This window comes from Blastomyces dermatitidis (assembly GCF_000003525.1).
Source record: "Blastomyces dermatitidis ER-3 genomic scaffold supercont1.13, whole genome shotgun sequence".
Classification (NCBI taxonomy): domain Eukaryota; kingdom Fungi; phylum Ascomycota; class Eurotiomycetes; order Onygenales; family Ajellomycetaceae; genus Blastomyces; species Blastomyces dermatitidis.
In genome coordinates, this window is record NW_025544786.1 from 949,405 (window position 1) to 967,131 (window position 17,727).

General features: G+C 45.7%; 6 protein-coding genes across 6 annotated transcripts; 3 read left to right on the forward strand and 3 right to left on the reverse strand.

Moving 5' to 3' along the window:
• Positions 1-633: 633 nt before the first annotated feature.
• Positions 634-2,608, forward strand: BDCG_09087 (regulatory protein; the record flags this gene model as incomplete). The annotated part of the gene is made up of 2 exons (XM_045424866.1): positions 634-1,860; positions 1,952-2,608. The coding sequence occupies 2 exons, from the start codon at positions 634-636 to the stop codon at positions 2,606-2,608; spliced, it is 1,884 nt and encodes a 627-aa protein (XP_045273487.1).
• A 328-nt stretch (positions 2,609-2,936) lies between these two features.
• BDCG_09088 (ankyrin repeat-containing protein) lies at positions 2,937-4,077 on the reverse strand. The gene has a single exon (XM_045424867.1). The coding sequence runs from the start codon at positions 3,748-3,750 to the stop codon at positions 3,163-3,165; it is 588 nt and encodes a 195-aa protein (XP_045273488.1). The 5' UTR covers positions 3,751-4,077; the 3' UTR covers positions 2,937-3,162.
• Positions 4,078-4,536: 459 nt separating this feature from the next.
• BDCG_09089 (uncharacterized protein) lies at positions 4,537-9,929 on the forward strand. The gene has a single exon (XM_045424868.1). It carries the CDS (start codon positions 5,883-5,885, stop codon positions 8,772-8,774), a length of 2,892 nt encoding a protein of 963 aa, XP_045273489.1. The 5' UTR covers positions 4,537-5,882; the 3' UTR covers positions 8,775-9,929.
• Positions 9,924-12,157, reverse strand: BDCG_09090 (DNA topoisomerase III; the record flags this gene model as incomplete). The annotated part of the gene is made up of 7 exons (XM_045424869.1): positions 9,924-10,719; positions 10,782-10,918; positions 10,967-11,289; positions 11,345-11,514; positions 11,570-11,748; positions 11,802-12,002; positions 12,071-12,157. 7 exons carry the CDS (start codon positions 12,155-12,157, stop codon positions 9,924-9,926), a joined length of 1,893 nt encoding a protein of 630 aa, XP_045273490.1.
• A 238-nt stretch (positions 12,158-12,395) lies between these two features.
• BDCG_09091 (uncharacterized protein) lies at positions 12,396-14,626 on the forward strand. The gene is made up of 2 exons (XM_045424870.1): positions 12,396-12,891; positions 12,990-14,626. Exons 1-2 carry the CDS (start codon positions 12,532-12,534, stop codon positions 13,740-13,742), a joined length of 1,113 nt encoding a protein of 370 aa, XP_045273491.1. The 5' UTR covers positions 12,396-12,531; the 3' UTR covers positions 13,743-14,626.
• Positions 14,019-17,603, reverse strand: BDCG_09092 (AFG3 family protein). Its single transcript, XM_045424871.1, has 2 exons — positions 15,449-17,603; positions 14,019-15,370 (listed from the first exon to the last, which is right to left on the reverse strand). Exons 1-2 carry the CDS (start codon positions 17,370-17,372, stop codon positions 14,562-14,564), a joined length of 2,733 nt encoding a protein of 910 aa, XP_045273492.1. The 5' UTR covers positions 17,373-17,603; the 3' UTR covers positions 14,019-14,561.
• Positions 17,604-17,727: the final 124 nt, after the last annotated feature.

Consider the following 17,727-nt stretch of genomic DNA (forward strand, 5'->3'; position numbering starts at 1 on the left):
TGGGACAAAGTATGCTGATCTATGATAACTAGATGTATATACTACAATGAATTCATGCCCTATTTTGACAGACTTCAATCATACTCCACTTGTTCTTATTGAAATGAATCAATTCTTAGCTTGTTGAATGGCCGCTGCCACTGTTAGATATTTATCAAAACACACTGGCATTTGATTCACCTTTGATTCACAGACCTTTCCAAAGTTTCTTTTGTTTGGTATCAATTACCCATGAACTTATATATCAACTTGTCAAGGTATGCTATTCTCTTTCATATTCCATTTAGAACAGCTTTCTTTCTTACTTATCTTGTTTGTACTGTACATCCAGACTTAGTCCTATTGCTTTGTTTTGTAACGCCAATCCCTCTCAGTTCATTCTAATTTTGCCTCCAGTATCACTTGGCCTACAACTTTATTGTCATGGCTTACAGTCCGCTGTGCTCCATTGCCTGACCATACTAACATCATCCGTTATATCCTCATTAGTCGAGCATATGAAGGATTCAGTCAACCATGCAAAAAGTTTCCTCGCTATTTCAACAAGGTGCCTTAGTCTTCCCTTCTATCTTTATAATCCATTCCATCACACGATAAACCCAATTTCTTTTCTAATCCAAACTTATCATCGCCATGGATATCATTGGGCTGGTGATGTTTTCCATTTCAGTGGCTCTATTTGGAGGATTCCACAAAATCCCGTTTACCGATATCCGCCCGGAACATAGTTTTCCAAGACGTTTATACGGCGGATTCCGTTCCGGATATGTTTTCGGCAAGCTAGGTGAGGTACTTGATGCTATTCTTCCTGAGGAACAACGTATGGCCTCTCAGGGAAGCTTAGAGCTCTCAGCACCTGCAAACCTCACGGCACGCAAGTCATCTGTAGCCCTTGCACAGACTACCCCTACATCAACCAGCACTCTTCCACCAGTGCCGATGGGGCCAGGCAACACACCAGAACCCACTATGACCCTAAGCCTTACTGATTCGCGAGATCTAATCGAGATATCCCATTTTTCCCAGGCTAAGAGACCAGGACGGTTTTCGGAAATTCTCAGAACATTGTTTTTTGCTAGTAAAATTATATTCATTCAAGCTCTCGTCTTCATCATCCATGTCAGCCCTGTCCTACTCATTCTCAGGGCAGCATGTATTTGCTTTCCATTTGCATACACCCTTTGCAAAAGGGTTGTGTTAAAGCTGGCCGGGAGAGGAATACGTGATGAACTTGACGATGTCTTCACTGACTCGGAGCTTTACTGGTCCCTTCTTTTGAGCAAAATGGAGTTATTGAAAACCTCAGGTGAAACTGTTGCGTTATTTCAAGCTGCAGATGAAGCACTTCAGCAGCGGATGGCAACGACCACCAGGACTTTCAACCAGTGTTCTGAAGAAGTACTCGAGGAGTGCGCGCTCCTGAAGAAAGCTGTCCATAAGATGAAGAGTGAGTATGCCACTTGGCCGACACAAGATGAACTGCTTCGTGACTACATTGAAAAATTTAAGGACTCCCTCACCATCGCGAAGGATGACCTCGACAATGAAATTGACCGACTAAAAAATCTTATACCAAACTTTATAGAAGAATTTCATAACACAGTTAGAAGGTTGGATGGGAACCTGTTAGGTAGCCTGCCCATGGTGTATTTGAAGGAAAGGCGGCTCCTCGAGTCTAACATCCAGACGATACGTGATGCGATGAACCAACTTCCCTATTTGAAATCTTTACAAAATGAAGCGGCTTTGGCCAAGGAGGAGATGGAAGATATCCAAACTCAGATGAGGAATTTGGTCACTCACGGCCGTGAGGCACTTCGAGATACGGCTTGCATATTTCAGGAGATAAACGAACTTAAAGTATGTACTATGAGACTGAATGCATATTTTTCAACCTCAAAGGAATTAATTCCCAACATACCTTGCTATACTAACTGGCCTGTCATCTCAGAGCAAGCTACGTTATTTAGAGGATGAGTTAGCTCTCTCCAGGATAGCGCTTAGATCAACCGACACGAAGGAGAAGAGTTTCCATACCCTCCCAGAAACCTCGATTGTGGGCCTTCCCGCGGACCTACGGAATGAGCTTGTTGGAGAGACAAACAACACCGATGATCTTGGAGATGCAAACCATGAAACCCCACAGGAGCCAAATGGATCCGAAAAAGGGGAAGAAAGCATCTACAGTCCTCTTTCTTCCTCTCCAACACGGCCACAAACGTCAAGTGACGTTCCTTCGAGCCTACTATGGGAGCCAATGATATTTGGCGCTGCTAATAATCATAGAAAAGGCGGATGGAACATTGACGCGGATTCGGCTTCTTCAGTGATATTTTCACCGCAATATCCTCCTGATAAGGAGAGAGCTATACTGTGGGCATCTTCATCGGAAAGCACCTCAGGAATTGAAGAGGAATGGAAAGGAGGGAAGGCAAGAAGCCCTAGAGCTCATGAGCCTACACACGATGCGGGACATCGTCTCGCGATCACCGAACCCCCGAAAGCAAGGCAAGCACGCCCGAACAAGAAACAGAGGGCGAAACAGCGTGCAGCTCGGACTCCACCGCTTGTACACACGCCTCAGGAAACCCCCGTTCCTAGTGTCTGACAGATTATTCCTATTCTGTTTTCGTTTTAGCCATAGAGTTCAGAGGCTTTCAGGAAATTCTGAGTCCTGTTGATTTTGTGTTGCATGGGGTTCTAGGTTGGCTAGTACACACTTGCAAGGGGTTTTCGGTTTTGCTTGAGCGGCCCTGCTTTCAAAAGTTCACTAACATATACGAAATCATGTGTACTTTTCATCTTTCATAAGTTGTATACTTCTAGCATTAGTTTGTTATCTGGTAATGTGTTGAAAATGGCATAATTCATATATCTTTCTTTTCCATTTGCGGACTAAATTCTTGGGCATGCGATCTACTATGTGGGTGAATATCTCTGTGTGAATTATACGTTATACACGATATCAACTAGGGTGGCTTATCAACATGATTCCACGCGCATGGTCCAAAAACAATAGCTCTCCCTTTTCATCAGATTACATCGGGCGCGTGAGCGCTTACAATTATGTTCCTAACAACAATATACAGATCGGATAAGTTCAATCGAAGAAAGCATAATTAGGGGCCTGCCCCACTGCCATTAGATACATAGCGGGAATGTTTATCTTGTTGCATACGCCGTCAAGAACGAGGCAACTCGCTCATGACCCTGTAAGACCGCTTCAGCTAGAGCAGTGTATTCATCATGTGTCACCGCATCGACGTCGACGCCATGTTCGAGTGGGATCTCAACAATCGCTTCATTACCATTACGGCTGGCCACGAATAGTGGAGTCCAAGTATCCACGCCTCGTTCTCCACCACCAGAGATATCAGCGTCGGCTCCACGCGAGAGCAAGGGATGGACCGTAGATACATGGCCCTTGCGGGTTGCAACCCAAAGTGGAGTTCCTCCACAGAGACATCTCTCATTAATATTCAATCCGAGGGCTAGCCTGTTCACAATATCATTCTCTCCAGCTGAAGAGGCAAAATGCAGGGCTGTCCATCCCATTTGGTGTTTAGCGCGCAAATCTGCTCCACACTCAGCAAGGAGTTCAGCATTGGGATCGGCTCCATGCTCAAGCATCCATTTTATATCTTCGATATTGACTCCTTTTGATATCAGCAGCTGCATTGGAGGCCATCCCGACCCATCGTGTGCATTGATATCTACGCCATATTCAACGAGTAATTTAAGAGCGTCCATGCTCCGGGCACGCACAGCTCAAAGGAGTGATTCCTGCAGAGCAGATGGATTGATCGCCGCATTCATTCCACGCCCCAGCATATCTAGCTATAGAGGTCTCCCCCACCATAATGGCACACTCAAGTGCATTTGCCTGGTTTGGAGCCAACTCAAGGGGATCTGCTCCCGCGTCCATAAGATTGCATGCTAATATATGTCACCCTTTTAGGTACGTGATGTGGAGCCACGGGGCACCGTCTTCTCTCGGGTGCTTTGTCATAGAAATCTCCGAATGAAATAACTTGTTACCCAGGCACAGATTGAATAAATCGTTTGGTGATGTAACCTCCCAAAAGACATCTGTGTTAGCTCGGGAACTATTGCGCCACAATTATTATCATTATTACTTCTTTGTGGCGGATTGCAAGCACACCTTGTCAGCTACTGCTAGGAGGATGTCCAAGTTACGAAATTGGCCGTAGACACTCATGGTCATAATAACTAGGTCAATAATTTTCGGTGTGAGTTGTCAACGTCAATGTTGGATTTCGGAGAGACAGGCTTGGAGATATCAAAATGGAGTAATGGGATGGGTTTCCTCATTCTTTTGAGTGCCATTTCATGCTTTCAAAAAGGGGCAGGGGGAATTCAGCTGCATTTTTCTCCATTCCAAGAAAAATCAGATTTATAATTGTTTGGTTCTTCCCTAGTTATGAAGTTCACTAGTAGTTAACTATTCAAGTATTGAGTGAAGCATAACTAAGCCCTGCATGTTCATTGGAAATGAATTAAAGTATTCATCACTTATTTTTTGTATAAATTGAAGCAGAGTCTGCCAAACTCTTGTATAAATATCTACTTCATCAGCAGAAAATATCAGTTCTATGGAAATTTCAGCGAGCCGCAAAATGAAGTCTAACTCGAATAGGAAATTAATTTACAATGTGCAAAAGAGGCTTTTTGACCTTAATCCAACCTCCAAGCATTTGTCTTGCTGCAAAACAAATCTTCAATTAAGGCATTTTCATTCACTCAACCCACATTTTTTTCCGACTCACCTCTTTCAACTTGAAAGCAGAAAGATGTGTGTGCTGCTGCACCTGGCCAGCCAGGTGGATCAGCCAGGTGCATCGAACATTGTTCCATAAGCAAAACCATTTGATGGCTAGTCTTTTGGTGAATCTGGTGCTTGTGATAAAATATGATGCCCTGTGTTGCGGAACATCTATCCGCCTTCCATGGGCTTTCAAAGAGCTTTGTTTGCGAGGCCTTTGAGGATGGTTTTCTCCTATAATAGCTCCAAATATATGGATCTGTTATCAGCTTATACAAGGAGACAAGAGCTGCTTTCAAGATCTTTTTACCAGGCACTTTGTTTATGAAGAAAAAGGGTATATCTAGCTGGAACACCACAGGTCAAAAACAGTTACAATCATCACTGAATCTTTCACAATGAAGGCATTCAGTGGTATACCCTAAATTCACAAAACAAAGAACTGCATATTATTCACTCTCAGAGGAGAAATACTAAGAAATACCAGGAACATTGCCTACCTGTGCAGCAGGATCAAATGGGTAAACAGTCCTTGGAGCTCTTTTGCCCCACTGATTGAACTTCACAATGATTTGAATCAAAAGAATTTTGTTGTTTGCAAAACACCCCAGTGGTTGAGTGAAAGAGGGCCCCATCTGTTTACTTTATGCAGCTTGTTTGCGGAGCAGTGCTTTATATAAGACAGGGATTTCCCTATCTATATTTATCATGTTTTTATGCTTGCTATTATATCGATACAAGCTGCTTCTTTATTTAGATCAATTCTTTACGGCTACATGGGGACCTGCTACATGATGAAGTAAATGCTTCATTCCTTCACAAACAGCATTTAACTCCATTACAACTCTCCGCTTTCCTAGCTCTTTTCTACCTCTAGATATCCGACATAAAGCTGTATCCCCTCCACTGGCCAACGTCAATAACAACTTTATGAGTTTGAACCCTACTTTTCCTATTACGTCGATATCAACTTACCATTACTCCGAGCATCGGACTCTTCTTCGATTTCATAGCGTTCAACCGAATAGAGTCCTTCCGGAAGCCTCATCTACATTAGGTCAGAGCCGCAGACAGCCCCTCGCGGGGACTTATCGTAACCATGGAGCCGTACCTACTAATCGGCGTTTTCACGCTTCTTACCAGTATTGGATTTTATCTTCCAGTACCATTTACGAATATACACCCAGATAGACCTCTTTCAGAACGCCTTGTTGGCGCTCTCCAGCTGACCGCAACGGGGGAATGTGCTGCAAGACTGTACAACTATTTAAGTACGCCACATCAAAATGACACTGACTCTTACGCCCTTGAGACTGATCCCAAAGGCCGCGACACCCGTACGACTATCTACACGCCAATCCCGGAATCATTTCAACAAAGCAATGCCCAGAGAGCTTTCCAAGATTCCCAAAGCCCTCCCCAAACTGTGACTGTATTTTTGACCTCAACAATTACGAGCCCTCACGGAGCCGGTCACACGATAATGCCAGACAATATATACGAGGTTCCAACTAATCCTGAGTGGGTTCTATCTAGATGGAGCCTCCAACTCGAGGACGAAATCCTACGCAACCCAAATATGTACACTGCCATCATTCTCTTATTTGCGTTTGTTACCTGGTTCCTCTCTCGCAGCAGGCACTCTAGAATCTCAGCAAGTCATGATACAACTCTGCAGGCATCTAAAGGGACAGACACCGAATTCGTACAAGCATTAACCCGACTTTTTCAGTTGATGATGTCTAGCCAAATTAACACCACAAATACCACTCCAAATATCTCAGAAACTTTCAACGCCAGTCTACAACATGTTCAGGAACAGGTGAACCGGTTGCAGACGGAACAAAAGTCGGAAATAACTAGCGCTCGTTTCGCATCTCTAACCGACCTAGTGGGTGACTTGGAAAATAAAATGGCGCGGCGGCCAGATCTCGAGGAATTGTCCGCCAAAGTTAAAGCCTCTAATTCCAGTTTACAATCTCTCAAAGTACAGGTGGACCGCCTGTTAGAAGCGCCACACTCGAAGCTTACCGGCGCGGAGCTCGCTTCCTTGATCGATCAAATGCCTGACCTGAGCCTGAAATTCACTCCAAAAGCCGACTTTGACCAGATGCTCATCAGGTCAACTGAAATGACGGACACGTTAAACTCCCAAAATATGAAGATACAACAAGCTGTGGGCCGCTGGAACGAGTTTACCACTTGGCTTCAAGATCTTCGGCGCGAGATTCAGGGCCTTCGAACTAGTCTTGACACCAAAGGAAAGGAGGTGAAGGATTTAACAATGGGATTTGCACAACTTAAAGAGAAACAGAAGGAATATCATCAAGTCACACAGCGAACGCTGACGGAAAAAACAATGGTCTTAGAGCTCCAAAAGAAAATCACCTCGTCAGAAAATAAAACGAACCTATTAATCCAAGATGTCGAGACGCTTAAAAGACAAGCCAAAAATAGTGAAAAAACTGAAATATCGACTGTTGTTCTGACTGACCAAATAGGCGAGCTTCAAGCGAAAATGACCTCTTCGGAAGAGGCCATCCAGAAATTGAATAGGGAGTGGGAACTCTGGATGCAAGGTGATGATGTCTCTGAGGGTGGCGGTCTAATTAAATTCCCTAATACACAGGCCATAGACCTCGGCGCAAAGGTTGAGTCGTACATAAGCACGGCGAGTTCGATAACCAGAGATTTGGATACCTTGAAACGTGAAACTCAGGAGTCGACTGGCGAACTTCAGGGGAAGTTCACATCCCATGAATCGACTATCAAACGATTGACTGGTGACTTAGAGGCGTTAAAGAACATCAAACATTCTCCGAATAATCAATGGGAGCTACTCCAGAAAAAGGTTGCGTCAAATGAGAATGCCACGAAAACGCTGTTCGGGGATTTGGACAAATTGAAAAATGCCATCCTAGAATCAAACAGTCAAACAGACGAAGTTCGAGGGAAGCTCAGATCCAGCGAAGACACTTTACAGCGATTAGCTAATGACGTGAGAGCACTGACAAACGGGAGGCGGGATCCGAACAACGAGATCAAGCAGCTCCAGGAAAAGGTAAATTTGTTCGATACCTCCATAGAGCGGTTGACCCAGACACTAGAAACTTTAAAAAATGGGCAACAAAGCGGCATTGAAGCGAAAGTGAACAAACTTCGGTCAACCCTTAACGAGGTAGATACAATTGCCTTGACTACGCGAAATGATGTGGATCGGATTACGGCCCGAATCAAGGAAGTCGACCAGTCAAATCGAACATCTCGTGCCCTGCTCACTCAACAAGGCATAGAACTTCTCAAACTCCGTGAAAAGTTAGGTATCATCGCGCCTTTAACAAGCCCCTTTGATAATGAGAGTGAGCTAGCGCAAAAAGATGCAGCCATGTCAACAGCCAGCATGTCTTCCCAAATATCAAACCGAAAAGAACTTACCAAAGACATACAAAATGAATCTGCCCAGACATCCACGATTCCCAAGGACGATAAACCCCAGCCATCGGCAACATTATCTACAATCCAAGCACGGGGAGATTTTGGCCATAGGCACACGAGCTACTCTACTGAGGAAACTACTAGCAAGGAGCCAGCAAGGCCTACGACTTCTACTATATTAGCAACGCTAGCATCCCCGCCGCTGGACACCGTGGCTTCAGTCCCTGGACTAAAAACCTCGGTACCGAAACAGCAAGATAAAAATATAAGTCGCTGGGATCCGGCGTACGAGAAAGCTGATGTCATTCCAAGGGCCGAAAAAATACCATCTCAAGTGGCTCTTGGTGCTATTCCACCACTGAAAGGCGCAGAATCAAAGGAATTAAACGAGCCCCTGGCGAAGCAAACCACTTTGCCGTCCAAGCACCCAAGTTCAGAGGCCTCCTCAAGACAACCAGACAAAAATATGAGCCGCTGGGATCCTGCATATGTTGGACCAGAGGGCACACTCTCACAAGATAAGAAGGGCGGAAAGAAAAAATCAGCTAGGAAGTGAAATTGCGCTCTGGAGCTTTTCTTTTTCTTTTTTTGTTTTTTATTTGGATTTACCAAATTTCCCTATTTCAAATTTGTGTCTTGTGTCCTCGCCAGGGAACCGTTCTATTAAAGGTACTGCATGCCGAGCCTTTCCAGCCTAGCACACTCCTGCCTTTACTAACTCCCCAAAATACGCAATGTTTTGTGACTTGGTGCTGTAAATGAGGTGTCTTACTGGCCCTTGTGATCCAGTCCTCCGAAACGGCGGTATCTTGATACATATGATAATATTGTGGTATAGGTATCTATGCTTTCAGATTTGTTTTCCCCCTAGTTGCCCGCGTTTCTCGTGTGCGGCATCAAATAGTTAAGACACCAGGATACAATTTCTGGCAATCGAGAGGCAGGAACCTGAAAGCTACTCGAGCTATGGAGTTTAGGTATTTTTCTTCGAGTATTTGAATTGTTTGCTATTGTTTGTAAACCATATACTTTGTCTAGAGAAACTCCAGCTTTAGAAATGCTAAGAAAGTTGAAACAAGAATAAAAGGAACGACAAGAAAAGGAAGAAGAGTAGAGCAAATAGAAAAACGCAATTGGGATGGGAATTGCAAGGGTTTATACGGATTAGAGCCCTTAAACTTACGAACAGACCGTCAAAATCTCCGTCAAGTCATCCGAGAAATGAATTCACGGGGGGGTTAAAATACACCGAAAGCCAAGTTAAGAGAGGCAGGGGCAAATACCGTGGTGGCTCAGAAAGGTTGCAAGACGACCGGTGGCATGAGCCGGATAGAGATCAGTTTAGAAAACTACGTGAGAACAGTTATTACCCTTCAGGGAGAAGTCTGAACTTGAGCGATACAACAGAATGCAGAGATAGATTCGAAAAACCCGGGGAGAAGGCAATTAGAGGTGATCGGGCTCCTGGAAATATAATATATCTAGGCTGCGTTTACTTGATACCATCATGATGTCCACCAATGTTGTACACGTACATGTAAATATGGAAACCTTTTTAGATCCTGCCAAAGTCGCAGCTTTCAACACCTCAAAGCAAAACTCCAAAGACGTTCGCTAATTTTAATGTTTCTATTTTAATAGTGTTTGTCGTAAGTATTATGACAGAGTATCGCTACAATAAAACTAGCCCTGCAGTCAAGTATGGTCACCTGTTACCCTCTTCAAAGATATATTTCCTACAAGCAGCCTTGAGCACATCAATTCTTTGCTGGGTATGCACGAAAACCTCGCGATACATCTGCAAGCTCTCATTCACCACCTCCGTTTTTGTCTTTGTACCGGCGCATATTTCTCGCATCCGCACCTCCATTTCTTTTCGCAAAAAAGGCTTGCTTAAGCTGGGGCTGTCGGGCAGACCATTCACGACATCATCATAGCCCTCAACTAGAGCCACACCAAGATGGGTGGGGATGAACTCTTGCACGGAATTGCTACCTCCCCCGCTACCACGGGGTCGAGTGGCTACATATTCGCGCTCTTTTATCTTCGCAATATGCTCTGCCATGGTAGCGTCAGTTCCGATCCCATTAGCATCCATCAGTCCAATAAGTTCGGGCTCTGTTAAATAACCTGGTGCAACGGTCTTGCCATCCGTTAATTTAGCCTCGGTGGGTTCGAACGCCTCGCCAAGTGTAAAAGGAGGGATTTCTTGACTACTTTCCCATTTATCGTATATGTAAACATCCAAATAATTCCTTTCTAAGACGAGGAGGCCGTTTGTGTGGAACATTTCATCGCCATACTTTATTTCCACTTCCGTAGACTCGCCCTTTGCATCTTCAGAGCAGCAGGCGAGAAAACGTCGGGTGACGAATTCGTAAACAGCACGTTCATCTGCGTTAAGTGCTGATGGTGCGGCGAATATGACGGGGTGAATGGGAGGGTGAGCTTTGTCGTTATGACGACCAGCTCGTGGCTGGGTGAAAGCACCGTTCATGAGACTAGATGATTTGTCAATATGCTAAAATTAATCCATGGACAGCAATATACAAAGGTGACAAACCGCTGCGCATACTGGCCCCAATTTTCACTCGGTATTTGCTTTTCGACCAACTTTTTCAGATCAATTCCTTTGTCAAACTGATCCGTTTCTGTTCTTGGATAACTGATGAACCCTTTTGTGTATAGAGCTTCCGCGATCTAAAATCCTATCAGCAGAGTTTTGCGGCATGGTAGAGAAAGACCAACCTTCATGACTTTCTGACTGTCCATTCGAAGATATCTACTTCCCATCATTTGGAGATCCACAGTAGTCAAAGGCAGTGGACGCCATTTGCGTGTTGGCTTCTTGTTCACTTTCGTAACCTTAGCGGTTTTTGAAGTCAAGCACCGCTCAAACAGAACAACAACAGCAGCCCTATCGAAAAGATGGACTCTCCGCCATAAAAAGTTGACAGTTTTCCCATCACGGGCATGTGAAACTTTGATGGACCAGAATTTTTCTGGTTTGAAGTTCTTCACCCGAAAATATCTGTCGACCACAAATCCCAACGTCGGGAACTGGCAGGACCCTGAAACTGTCAAACTGTCTGCGTAAGTTGAGCATTGGGAAATTGATATAAATACCGTAGCTGATAACTCGGTCCTCTAGGGCACCTCCCAATGATTTGAGTTGGAGAGTTTGTAGCCTAGTAAAAGCTGCTCCGATCCTCAAATCAAGCTCGATCCGTGCAGCGACTGCATTAGCTTGACTATCATCTAGCTCTATCGGGTTCTGGGCAGCCTGTAATATATGACTAGAAGGTTTTAGTACTAGAGTTTAGACATAGTGGTCTCTGTAGGCTAACTGACGCTCGTTCGGTATTGCTAAACCTCGCTCGTTTTACTTCAATTCGCGGATTTGCTTTTCTCGCCTGATACCGTACTTCTGTCCCAATGTGCTCTCCTTCACGATCACAATCTGTCCAAATAAATAGAGCCTTAGACTGTCTGGCCAACGTTCGAATATTTTCAGCGATGCTCAGTTTGTCCTGGGAGCAAGTTAACTCCCGTTCGTAATTCTATGTGGAATGTAGAGACTAACTTTCGCAACGGAATCTGTGACAGGTGCATCAAACAACCGGCCAGGCGGACATGAATTCCAGCTTCTGTACTGCGAGTCAAAGTCCAAACTCGTCAAATGACCAATGACACTTGTCATCGTCACCGAACACTGGCCCCATGGCGGAGCGAATGTGAAGTCAAACTCGTAGTTTTTCACATACACATTACCCCGAATCGATACCTACAATATCGGGCTGGGATTAATTATTTTTATATTTTGAAGAGAAATCGCTTAGACCTTGATCTTACCGCACGGCTTGAACCTCCAGAGAGGTGCTGTGCCACCGCTCTAGCAATTGCAGGTTTCTCCGCGACACATAAAACTTTGCGGGCCATTTGCAAGGAAGGACAATAGGAATTTGAAGATTATGACTCTGTCATGTGCTTCGATCGTACCTGATGGTCATTTTGATCGCAATCACCAAAAGGAGACCACACAAATACCAATTGTTCGCAGGTTACAGCTGGGCGCCGAAGTGTGTGTGTCTGCACGAGGCTCTTATCATGTCGTCAAATCTCGGAAGGTGCCCCGACGCGTTAAGCTTATTTTCCGACCCAATCAATTGAGCTAAATAAATAACTCGGGTAACGCACGGACCACCGTTGCCCAAACTCAACCTCCGTCCGCCGCCACCGAAAAGGGTCGCGCCAGGTGTCACGAAACCTGCCCATTCCGCAAATTATCCCATCAATTCAGTCAGCGGTCTAATATGGCTTTGCCAACTGTGCATACGCTCGAAGCCTGTGCGGATTTTCGTCTCACAGTCCTACCGTACTTGTCGCAACTCACATCGCTTCCGACGAAGTTGATCGACAGCGGGACCGATATCCAAGCGCTTAAACATGTCTACATCACTACAAACCCTTTCATCACAGCCATCGCTTTCGCGCTGTTTCTTGCACCAGTATTCCTAATAATATCAGAAGTGACCAGGAATTATTCTCAAGTTGACCGTTGCTGGAGCATCCTTCCCATCGTTTACAACGCTCATTACTCCGTATGGTCTCGTTTGAATGGACTGCCAACTGGGATAATTGACACGATTTGTGGAATCACCATCATTTGGGGTGTAAGATTCTACCTCCTGCGCTCACTATATTGACACTCCGCGATGCAGCAGGAAGATGTAGCTGAATCAAACCACTAACTCATGATCTCCCCTCACAGGTTCGACTTACTTTTAACTACTGGAGAAAAGGCGGCTACAGCGTCGGTTCAGAAGACTACCGATGGGCAATATTGCGGAACAAAATAAACAACCCTTTTCTGTTTTTCTTATTCAACCTTACTTTCATATCTCTCGTGCAACCGGTTTTATTAGCCCTCATCACCGCTCCGACGTACCTGTTCGTCCTACTCAGCAGTACCCCCGAAGGGTCCGGACGCGGCGTCTCCGACTCTGTCTTCTCCCGGGTTATCCTCCTCTTCATCTTCATCGAGGCACTCGCAGATCAACAACAATGGCGGTTTCAGAAAGCCAAGAAGGAGTACAATGAAATCGCTCGCGTCCCACCGCAATATAAGGGGATTTACACAAGCAATGACCTGAGCCGTGGCTTTGTGGTTTCGGGCCTCTGGGCCTGGTGTCGACACCCGAATTTCACCGCTGAACAGGGCATTTGGCTAGCATTTTACCAGTGGTCGTGTGTCAAAACTGACCAAGTGTACAATTGGTCGGGTATTGGAGCTCTGTGCTATGTCGCCCTCTTCCAGGGAAGCACGTATCTTACGGAAAAGATTACCGCGTCGAAATACCCGGATTATAGGCAATATCAACTGCGTGTGAGGAAGTTCATTCCACGATTAGATGTCGAGCCGCGGGGGGGAATGCCGGAAGACCATGCTACGGCGGAGGTCCCCAATGAACCAGAGAAACCACAGCCATCGAAATCGAAACCAACTAAGAAGAAGGCGAAGTGATCCCCTTGTCTGCCATCACTGGAAGTTTCCGCCAAACCATTGATCTCTGGTACTCTATTTACCATTGTAGTACATGTGCTTAAGGTCTTCCGTATCATATTTATACGTTTCCAGATACCCTGACTCAATCTAAAATCAACTCATACTGCCCCCTATGTCCATCCAATTAATCTTCGCTACCATATTTCGTTGACCGGTGGCATTATTGGGCCTGATAGAACAACAGCACCAATAATTCCAGAGATGCACTCCAGCATGGCGCAACTCTCACTTGGGAAAATGTCTTGAGAACCTACTACTCGAAATCATAGTGTATAATATTTTTTTTGATTCAATTATTGATAATTTTTTATTCTTTCTATTTTGATCTTCAGCTTTCCTCGTTTTCTTTTTCAACATTTGACATACCTCATTCATGCCCTGTTTATAAGCAAATGAGCGGATAAAGGTGGAGCTTTGGTATACAAGAGAAGAAATAAAGTTACAAAATTATAAATCAGGGTGTGGAGATTTCAAAGCGGAGACGATGTCTGGGCTGTCGGGTTGCAGTCAGGCAGGGAAGTAGAGGGTATGCCAATGATAGAATAGAAAAACATATAAGAGTGCAACGCGTGAACACCTAGACACTTGATCCATCTGAAATATAATAAATAAAGTACAGACCAAAGGAGAATGAAAGGGAAAGGGAACAGATTAACATAGGAAAAGGACATGTCAAGAATGCACCAGGTGGAGAAAAGAAAAGAGATATGTGAACTTATATACTTCAGTTTCTAAACAGATGAGTGAAATATTGAAATAGAACACCACCATTTTCCTTTATGCTGGACTTGACGACGCAGGGCCTTCCTTATCATCTAATTGACTTGTGTCTGATTTTTCCGCGAGAGCATCTGTCGCTGGAGGCGGAGGCGCTATTGTCCCTTTACCATGCCCTCCATCGAAGTACTTTGCAAACTCGCCAGATTCAGGGAATGGTCGCGGACCAAGCAGACGGATCAAGTCATCACGGCTAAGAACCTCTTTGCTGAGAAGCTCCTCAGCAACGATGCCGATTTCAGCCTTCTTCTCCATTAGGAGTTTACGGCACTTTTCATAAGCTTCATTGACGATCCGTCGAACTTCCATGTCTATGTCCCGCGCAGTGTCTTCCGAGAAGGGCTTTTGGAATTGTTGCTGTTCTTCGTCATAATACAGATAGCCAATTTTTGGAGACATCCCGAATTTTGTGACCATCGCGCTAGCCATGCGGGTGACTTTGTTGAAGTCGTCACTTGCACCGCTCGTCACGGTGTCGAAATGGAGTTCTTCGCTAACACGACCACCAAGGGTCATCGCCATTCGATCCATGAGCTGGTTGAAATTCATCAAGTAGGTATCGCCCTGGGCCGGTAGGTACTGGGCATAGCCAAGGGCACCTTGCCCACGAGGAATGATGGACACTTTCAGTAACGGATCAGCATACTTGAAGTACCAGCCACAGATAGCATGGCCAGCCTCGTGATACGCCACCGTTCTCTTTTCTTCCGGAGAAAGAACCAACGATTTCTTCTCTAGGCCGCCAATGACACGCTCGATCGCTTGCTCGAAATGCGTCATAGTTACCTCGTCAGCACGGTAGCGGGCAGCTGTGCAAAAGGTTAGCTCTATCTAAAAGGGGTTTCCCAAAAAGTCAAGATATTGTTTCAGATAGAATGTTTACTTACCAACTAGGGCAGCCTCGTTGACACAATTGGCAATGTCTGCTCCAGAGAAACCAGGTGTCAAGGCAGCCAGTCTACCAGTCAGGTAATCCAAATCGACTTTAGTGACAATCTTCTTCAAGTGAACCCGGAAAATCTGTTTACGGCCATCCATTGTCGGTCTATCAATGGTGATGTGCCTGTCAAATCGGCCAGGCCGCAACAGTGCCTTATCAAGGATATCGACTCGATTCGTTCCAGCAAGAACGACGACTTGTTCGGAAGTGTTGAAGCCATCCATCTCGGTGAGAATCTGATTCAGTGTGCTTTCCCGCTCATCGTTTCCACCACCATAAGCGTTTTTCGATCTTGATTTCCCAATAGCATCAATCTCATCAATGAATATAATACAAGGTGTGTTTTTCCGGGCAGTTGCGAATAGATCACGGACTCGGGAGGGCCCAACACCGACAAACATTTCGACAAATTCAGAACCGCTCACGCTGTAGAACGGAACACCTGACTCGCCAGCAGTAGCCTTTGCCAGTAATGTTTTACCAGTACCTGGTGGACCTGAAAGGATAGCGCCTCGAGGTATCTTGGCACCAAGTCGTTGGAATTGCTCGGGCTTCTTCAGGAAGCTAACAAATTCCATAATTTCAACTTTGGCCTCGTCCATGCCGGCCACATCAGCAAATTTTGTTTTGATATCCGTCTCGTGGTTAAATCTCTTCGCCCTGCTTTTGCCCATGCCGAATATGCCACTCTGGCCACCTCCACCGGTAGCACGTCTCGAGAGCCAGATGCCAGTGCCTATTAGGACGAGGGTTGGGGCAAGACTGAGGAAGGTAGCTCCCCAGGAAACTTCATCTTGATAATCGACTGGGATACGTTCAGATGTTGGTATATCGAGTTCCAGCTGGGCTTGGTCGATTTTCCTTTCGAAGCCTTCAACTGATCCAATTGCGAAGACATAGAAGAAGTTTGGTTGTGTCGCAGGCGATTCGGGATACACGTTTGCAACAGCCTCACGGTGAAGCTCGACTCGCACCTTCTTGCCATTGAGTACCGTCAATTTGGACACGAGGCCCTTATCCAAAAACGTATTTCTGAACTCCTGCCATGTAATATCCTTATTAACCTCTCCTGGAATAATGCTCCGATACAAGTAGTATGAGAGGAATGTAGCCACTAGAAAGGTAGCAGGGTCGAACTTGAATTTGAAATCAAACGGGGTGTTAGAGTTGAAGCTCGGCCCCTTGGGACCATCTTTCTGACTCCGCTGTTTCTGATCCTGCTTTTGTTCTTGACGAGACCCTCTGCTTTCGTCCTTCGATTTGCCATCGTCCCGTCCAGGCTGTTTCTCGAACGAGTGTAAGCGTTGTTTATGAAAATCCCTGTCTGCCATCTTAGCAGCCACCGCTGGTCCATGTCGAGTCCATATCCGAAATATCTGGGTTGCGTGTACAAGGGTAAATTGCTTGGATTCCCTAACTTGCTTGATAAGTTGCTTAACATCGTCCGGAACACCTTCTTCCTTGAACACTTCTGCCATTTCTTCCACCATTTTTTTCTGCGACGCAGGAAGCTTGTCCTTCACCATTCCTAGCACATAATCAAGCTCTTCGATCTCTTCCCGAGTTGCCCGGTACTTTGGCTTTTCGGGCTCCTTGCCGTTCGGTCCCCCGGATGGCGGTCCGCCGTGGGACGAAGGTTGACCCGAGCCACCATCATTAATAGATGGAGGAACGTTCCCGTTTTCCTTGCCAGGATTTGGAAATCGCCGGAACTGGGTTAGATACGAACGGGATTGGCGGGCGTTTAGTATCGCGGGGGAAAGGTATGATTGCCGCGATGGAGAGAATAAACATCGTGTATATATAGAGCGCCCCGCCGCTGTCCCCGAATATCGAGCAAGATTGCCAGGCCGTCGAATAATGCTGGCCATTGTCGAGGGAGGATGGAGGAGGGTGGCGCGGGCGGAAAGCGACAGGAGATTTGGCAGACGCTCAATATTGACCAAGTCGTGAAGAACCCATAGGAGCGTCACTCCGCCAGCATGTACAAAGAGGAATTAAGATAAATAAAGAAGGGAAGGAGCACGAGAAATCCCGTGAGAAGTTCGTGCGTTCGTTGGAGAGCAGTTTGCACGCCTTCTGGGGGATCCGGTGGAGGCAAAGAGGCGGTGGTTGGTTGAAATTCCGCTTCCGAATTTTCGCAGTGGCTGACTCATCCAACCGGTAAGTTACCACGGCACGGAACCATCTAGATGCCAGGGCAACTCCCCGCCAGCCAGCAGCCTA